This window comes from Nematolebias whitei, chromosome 7, assembly GCF_014905685.2.
Source record: "Nematolebias whitei isolate Nwh7 chromosome 7, NemWhi1, whole genome shotgun sequence".
NCBI classification, from domain to species: domain Eukaryota; kingdom Metazoa; phylum Chordata; class Actinopteri; order Cyprinodontiformes; family Rivulidae; genus Nematolebias; species Nematolebias whitei.
Genome location: NC_056504.1, coordinates 39,304,571 through 39,312,747, shown reverse-complemented (window position 1 = coordinate 39,312,747; position 8,177 = coordinate 39,304,571). Strand labels below are relative to the sequence as shown.

Here is an 8,177-nt window from a genome sequence, read left to right as displayed (position 1 = left end):
TTTAGGACTATTAGTGCTTAGTGTATTCTTAGTTTAGCATGTCGGTATTTCTTAGTTCTTATCTCAGATCTTACTAGTGTTTTTCACCCTATGTACACAATCTCGTTCCACCACATGTACCACATGTGGCGCAAACGACAAATAAAGAAACTTTGACTTTGACTTTGACTGTGGCTGAGTGGTTAGTTGTCTGCAAGAGTTGGAGGTTCAATTCTACCAGCAGCACATGCCAAAGTATCTCTAAGGCACTGAACCACTCATTGCCTCCGATGTGTGTCCCATCAGTTTATGAATTTGATAAAGTACTGTATATTCTTTGTACAGACATAGTAGAGTGCTGTATGAATGGGTAAATGAGGGCACAGATTGTAGTGTAAAGCGCTTTGAGTATCTTGATAAGATAGAAAGGCGCTATATAAGTACAGTCCATTTACCTTCTTATTATCCTGTATGTACCCCTGTGAAAACCTGTAATTACCTGTAAGTTCCACCAATTTCCTTATGCACCCTATTACCCTGTGGTTACTCCATAAGTACCCTGTAGTTATTGTGTAAGTATCCTGTACATACCCATGTAAGTACCCTTTGTATACCTTTGTAAGTATCTTGTTAGTACTCTATAATTAGCTTGTGTGTACTGCCATAAGTACCCAATATGCACTTTGCTTGTCACTCTTCACCTCAAAAGCTTTACAGATTTAAACTGTCTGTGACACATGCCCCAGTAAAATGGGTCTGGCAACATATGATCTTAACCATGAAGAAATTGTTATTGTAGTTTTCTTGTCCCATTTTCTGCAATAATAAAAGTATTCTACTAATATAAAGACAAAGAACAAACATGCCAATCAATAGTTTGTTAGCCAGATTATCAATTAACTCATTTAAATTTGAGCCATAAAGTGTGGTCTATCTCTGAAATCCATGAAAAAATATATATATTTTGCACTTTTAAAACTAGTTGTGGGAAGACAAAAAGAAACAAAGTTCAGCCAACATATTAATATGTTAGGAGTCATTGAAATCAGGCGTTCTGCAAAAATATGAGAAGTCATTTACAGAACACTAAGGATTTAAAGATTTGGTAAATGAAGATAGGGTATTTATCAATTTTGCACAAATAGGGACTCCAAATTTCAGTGGTTAAATTAGTTAAAATGGGGTACACAAAAGATTTTTCAAATTTTTACGAGTTTAGTCTTTTTGTCATAAAATGGATGAAAACTGATAAATGTCATCTGTTTATTTTAGCTTTTTAATGTCAAAATGTAACAAGTTAGTTTTTAAATGTTGTATATTAAACGAAACAAGTTGATTTTTTTTCTTTTTTTAATTTTGACTTAAAGCAGCCTTTGCAACTTTGGACATTTTTTTGTTTTATTTTATTTTGATTTATTTTATTTTATCAATTAGGTGAAGGAAGGACTGACTCTGCCAATCTTTTCCTAACTTTCATAACAAAATATAATGCTGAGTCAACATTATGAGCCACCAGCGCACATGCTGCTGAAGATTCTCAGTCATCCAGGACATGGTAAATACAAAAACAGGTTAGAGACAAAACTCAAAATAAAGTCGTTTTTTATTTATTTATTGTCTTTAACCTTTGTTTTGGAGCCACCACATATACATATTATATTCTATTGTATGTATGTTACATGATAATAATAATAATGCTAATAATAATAATAATAATAATACAAATATACTAAAAATTATTACTATTATTATTAACATTATTGTTGTTGTTGTTTTCATCATCATTATTATGATGAATGTTACTTTAAAGATTACTAAAACTGATCGTACGAACGCCTTTAATTTGAAAGGTTTGACCCGGATGTGACGTCAAGATTGTGTTTTTAGCCTTGTGCGCGTGCTTTAGCTTAACGTTGTCAAAATGAACGCCTGTAAAAGGTTAGTTTCTCTAGGTGAACGAACTTTTACCCAAAACATTTTCTTCTCGGTGGTCAAATCGCGGACAAACGGACAAGAAGCGTCTCTCGGTCGGAGTCAGAGCACCGCAGCCCACCGCTCCCAGGACTCCGACACCACGGTGACCGGAGAGAAACTCGGGCTGAGAGCCATCGACCTGGCCCAGAAGGTCCAGCAGGAGAAGGCGAAGACAAGGGCGGCGGCGAAACCTCCTCCGGTGTCGGGCTCTGAGGGAAGAGTGGCGGAGCTGAAACGGTTCAGTCTGCAGCTGCAAAACGTTCATCCCAACGTGCTGGCGAAACACCTCCACAAAAGCGTGCTGTACCGGGATAAAGATGTGGTCATCATCAACAAACCGTACGGTGTCCCTGTTCGAGGTAAGAATGGAACTGTTTCTTTAGAGTGTTAGATATGCACTTTTCTCCTCAATTTACTTGGTCCACACATAAAACACGATATGATTTTAACTGCTATGACCTTTATCTTCTTATTTCGGTTTTTCTCACTTCATGGATTGCCACAGAGTCATCCTCCTCCATGTCCTCTGCGTCCTCTGTCCTCACTCCAACTACCTCCATGTCCCCTCTAACTGCATCCATATATCTCCTTTGCCTTTTTCCTGGCAGCTGCATTTCTAACATCCTTCTACCAGTATACCCACTGTCTTTCCTCTGGACATGTCCAAACCATCTCAGTCTGGCCTCCCTAACTTTATCTCCCAGTTGTTCAACCTGTGCTGTACCTCTGATGATCTCATTCCTAATCTTATCCATCCTTGTCACTCCTACAGAAAACCTCAATTTCTTCATTTCTGCCACTTTGAGTTTTTTCTCCAGTCTTCTTGTCAGTGCCACTGTCTCCAGACCATACAACATAACTGGTCTCACCACTGTCCTGTAAAAATTTCCTTTGACCTTTGCTGACACCCTTTTGTCGCAAATCACTCCTGAAACTTTTCTCCATCCACTCCATCCTGGCTGTCCTCTCCTTTTCACCTCTTTAACACACACCATTTTTCTGGACAGTGGACCCCAAGTTCTTGAAGTCCTGCACCTTTGTGACCTCTGCTCCTTGTAGCCTCACTGTTCCACCGGCCTTCTTCTCATTCACACATGTGTGCTCTGTCTTACTACAGCTGACTTTCGTTCCTTTTCTTTCAAGTGCATACCTCCACTTCTAAATTCTCTTGCACCTGTTCCCTGTTCTCACCACAGATCACAATGTCATCTGCAAACATCATAGTCCATGGGGATTCCTGCCTGACCTCATCTGTTAGTCAGTCCATTACCAGAGCAAACAAGAAGGGGCTCAGTGCCAATCCTTGATGCACTCCCACCTCCACCTTGAAGCTATCTGTCACTCCTACAGCACATCTCACCACTGTCCTGCTGTCCTCGTACATGTCCTGTACCAGTCTAACATACTTCTCTACCACTCCATATTTCCTCATGTAACACCTCCTCCCTCAGCAACCTGTCATATTATGCTTTTTCTAGCTCCACAAAGACACAATAGAGTTCTTTCTGACCCTATCTGTACTTCTCCGTCAGCATCCTCAAAGCAAAGATGGCATCTGTGGTGCTCAATCTTGGCATGAAACCTTACTGCTACTCACAAATAGTCACCTCTGCTTATTTTTAAAAACAAGGGTGATGTACTACAGATGAATTAAGTTAATGAGCCACACAATGAAGATCTGGGAGAAAGTTGTGAAAGATAGACTTAGATGAGAGGTGACTGTGAGCAGCAGTAAGGTTTCATGCCAAGAATGAGCACCACAGATGCCATCTTTGCTTTGAGGATGCTGATGGAGAAATACAGAGAGGGTCAGAAAGAACTCCATTGTGTCTTTGTGGATCTAGAAAAAGCATATGACAGAGTCCAACAATTTTCAGTCCGGTCATCTGGACAGTTTCTTTTTTTGCTGAAACGTTTCACCTTCCATCCAGAAGGCTTCATCAGTCAAGGAAACACAAAACTGATTCTTCCCCCAAACAGCTTACTCCAAAGTGGAACAAACCAGTTATGTTGGTGCTAAGATGGTGTCTTTGGCACACCCCCTCCACTGGTGCCGGCCCTCTTCCTCGTCGACAGTCATGTCAAACTGGTTCAAAACCAAAAAAGTCCACGCTCAATAATCCAGGTTACAATCCCAACAATTTTCCGTCAGGTCATCTGGACAGTTTCTTTTTTTGCTGAAACGTTTCACCTTCCATCCAGAAGGCTTCATCAGTCAAGGAAACACACAACACAAAACCGATTCTTTTTCTGGTTTGCTATGACGTTTATTAATGTAATAAAATACTAATTTCATGAGGCAGACACATAAAAAAAACCCCATTGTTTTAAAATCTTGGTAGAGCAGCATCAGCCCTTTAAATGCTATTTTTTCCATCCAAAAGTTAATATTTAGTGGCTAAAGAATACCTTAATATATCTATAATAATTAATAATGGGTGTCAGGTAATACAATTATTGTACTGCTTTTCCTCTCCTGAGTACATTATAAGATTCTGGGGATAAACTTTACAATCAAGCACATTCAGAAACACAAAAAAGCCTGTTTGCAAACAGCTTTGTCATGGGGAAGAATCATTGTGATCCCATCATCCTCCATCACTCTCTTTGATGAGAATGGACTGAAATGTGGCCCTGCCCAGAATCTTTAGTTCATGATTGCATGTATTCCCCTGCTGTTGAACCTAAAGTAAAATCTGTATTGTAAAAACAAATACGCATGCTTTATTAAAAGTTCTCAGTGTGTGTTTAAATGGGAATAACTTCTCCAGTACAGGAAATATCTAGAATAACACTTCAAAGTTTTTGTCCGAGCCTTGTCTCTGACGTCTGCGTTCGCTTCTGTTCCTGTTATTCAGAGATCCCTGGAGTCACGTCCATCTCTTCTGTGCTTCCCGTTCTTTCGAAAATGATGGCCGGGACGAATTTAAAGACTGACTCTCAACTGTTCCCCTGCATGAGTCTGGAAAAGGATTCAACTGGAACGCTCCTGCTGGCCACAAGCGAAGAAACAGTAGAGCACATACTTAACCTGAATAAAAATAATCAAGTCCAGAGGAAATATTGGTGAGATACTGAAAGATGATGTCATCATTGTCAGCTATATGTTTTGTTTTAAAGGATGTGTTGTTGGTCTCTAACAATTAATCTGTTCCTCAGGGTTGTCACAGTTGGTGTTCCTGTACCGTCTGAAGGACTGATTGATATTCCTATGTTGGAAAAAGAGATTACAGGTTCTCAGCCACACTACAAGGTACTGTTTCTTCTGTACATTGGATGCTGTAACAACTCGTTTGTTAACGAATGGTTATTGAAAATGAGCTAATTAGTAAAAAACCTAAACCTGTCCCAGTTGTAGCCACAGTTTAGCTAAGTAAACAATATGTGCACAATATGACATCAAGTGAAGTTTATTCGTTTTTTAACAATAGTTTTAACTAAATCATTTCCAGTTATCTATTAGTGGAAGAGCTGGAAAAACGATTCTACTGGTTCAGATAAATTCAGAGCTTTTGTAATTGCAGATGGCTTTGAGTCCGTGTTTCAAAATGAACGACACAGGAGATGGTTTGAGTAAAATCCGAGGCCATCGTCAAGCAGACCCTGCAACGACCAGGTACAAAGTCCTGGACAGCAGCAGTGGCTGCAGCCTCATCGAGCTCCAACCTTATACTGGTAAGAGTACTTATTGGGAACAAGTTGCAAATCAGTTTAACCCCCTTCAGGGAAATTGGACTTAATTTTTTTTTTAAATTTTCACAGGAGTGAAGCACCAGTTGAGGGTTCACATGGCATTTGCTCTGGCTTGCCCCATACTTGGTGACCATAAATATTCCCACTGGAGCAAACTGGCACCACAGGTGAAACATGTTTACGATATGATAGAAAATAGAAGACAGGAGCAGTACTGTCAATAAGTGGTTCAAAGTATACTGAACAAAAATATAAACGCAACACTTGTTTTTGCTCCCATTTTTCATGAGCTGAACTCATAGATTGACTTTTTCAATGTACACAAAAGACCTTTTTTCTCTCAAATATTTTTCACAAATTTGTGTAAATCTGTGTTAATGACCATTTCTCCTTTGATGAGATAATCCATCCACCTCACAGGTGTGGCATATTAAGATGCAGATTAGACAGCACGATTGTAGCAAAGGTGAGCATTAGGCTGGCCACAATAAAAGGCCACTCTAAAATGTACAGTTTTATCACACAGCACAATGACACACACGTCACAAGTTTTGAGCAGTTGGCATGTAGACTGCAGGAATGCCCAATAGAGCTGTTGCCCATGAATTGAATGTTAATTTCTCCACCATAAGCCGTCTCCAAAGATAATTCAGAGAATTTGACAGTACATCCAACCAGTCTCACAACCACAGACCATGTGTAAGCACACCAGCCCAGGACCTCCACATCCAGCATCTTCACCTCCAAGATTGTCTGAGACCAGCTACCTGGAGAGCTGCTGCAACAATCCGTGTGCATAACCAAAGAATTTCAGAGCAAACTGTCAGAAATCGTCTCGGGGAAGCTCATCTGCATGCTCGTCGTCATCACTGGGGTCTCCACCTGACTGCAGTTTGTCATCGTAACCGACTTCAGTGGGCAAATGCTCACACTCGATGGCGTTTGGCATGTTGGAGACGTTCTCTTCCTGAATGAATCCTGGTTTTCACTGTACAGGGCTGATTGTGTGTATGGTATCATGTGGATGAGCGGTTTGCTGATGTCAGCTTGAGTTGAGTGGCCCATGATGGCGGTGGGATTGAGCAGGCCTATGTAATGAACAACGAACACAGCTGCTGGTTTAGTTACATGTGGTCTGTAGTTGTGAGGTTGCTTGGATGTACATGTACTGCCAAATTCTCTGAACATGAACATGGCTGCAGTCAGCATGCCAGTTGCACAGTCCTTTACAACTTGTGACATCTGTGGCATTGTGCTGTGATAAAACTGCACATTTAAGAGTGGCCTTTTATTGTGGCCAGCCCAAGGCACACATGTGGATTATTGCACATCATCATGCTGATGCCACACCTGTGAGGTGGATGGATGGTCTCGGTGAAGAAGCGCTCACCAACAGATTTACACAAATTTGTGAACAATATGTGAGAAAGGCCTTTTGTGTACATAGAAAAAGTCTTGGATGTTTTGAGTTCAGCTCACGAAAAATGGGAGCAAAAACAAAAGTGCGTTTATATTTTTTGTTCAGTGTATATGATAAAAAGATAAAATGGTTAGATTTGGGGAAATAAGAATGAACACCTTGATTTAGCAACAAAGAATTAGCAAACATAAAAAGGCAACAGTGATGTGTTTTTTTCTGTCATACAGGTCACGTTTGTGGATTTAGTATATTTTTCTTTAGTTTTATTCCTGTATAAATTGGGAAATTACAAAAAAATTATATTTTTAATATAGATTTTAAAAATATATTGTATGTACTGTACACCACTTTAATAGTTCTTCACTGCTGACACATCACCACTACTGTCTGGTTTTAAATAGTTAAAAATATAGAAAACATATTTTCTTTGGACGAGTTTGTTGTGACTGCATTATAATTTGAAGTTACACTATGAATGGTCTTAAAGTGTCGGACCCAAATCACCATCTTGATTACTGTTAGTCGTTTTATAACATATGAAAGATAATGGCATTTTGCTTGCTCACATCAGTTTACCACCAATGAGCCAGAAGATTTAATTTTTGCATCTTAATTTCTCTACAAGTAGGAAACTTGTTGGATATTGATCACACGATGCATGTGACCAAATGCTGTTTGAGATCATAGCTTTGTCACCTATTTTTTTTTTTAAAGGTACATTTATATTCCACAGAAATTACCAAAGCAAGTGCTGAAAAAGCTTGGATTGGAGCAGAGCAAGAGCCGGCACATTCCTCTTCATCTGCATGAGCGACAGTTAACTCTACCAAGACCCGACCAAGAGAACATAGTCGTGTCCTGCCCCCTCCCAAAGTACTTCATGCAAACACTGAAGAGATTACAATTAACATTTCAACATGACGAGGATAATAAATAATCTCCTTTCTCCAGTCTAATCAATGTCAATTAACTGGAAGCTCAAGTTGTGAAAATATGTGACTGTTGTTGCAAGAATAAAAATGATTTAATCACTTACATGGAAAACTACTGTAAATATCAGTAATTATTAGGCACAAAGCATTTAACGCAACTGATGTGTTGATAGCATAAA

General features: G+C 39.4%; 1 protein-coding gene across 1 annotated transcript; it reads left to right on the top strand.

The window, feature by feature from the left end:
* Positions 1 to 1,830: 1,830 nt before the first annotated feature.
* rpusd4 (RNA pseudouridine synthase D4) lies at positions 1,831 to 8,119 on the top strand. Its single transcript, XM_037678859.1, has 6 exons — positions 1,831 to 2,312; positions 4,812 to 5,019; positions 5,113 to 5,206; positions 5,478 to 5,628; positions 5,716 to 5,813; positions 7,800 to 8,119. Exons 1-6 carry the CDS (start codon positions 1,901 to 1,903, stop codon positions 8,001 to 8,003), a joined length of 1,167 nt encoding a protein of 388 aa, XP_037534787.1. The 5' UTR covers positions 1,831 to 1,900; the 3' UTR covers positions 8,004 to 8,119.
* The last annotated feature ends 58 nt before the right edge of the window (positions 8,120 to 8,177 follow it).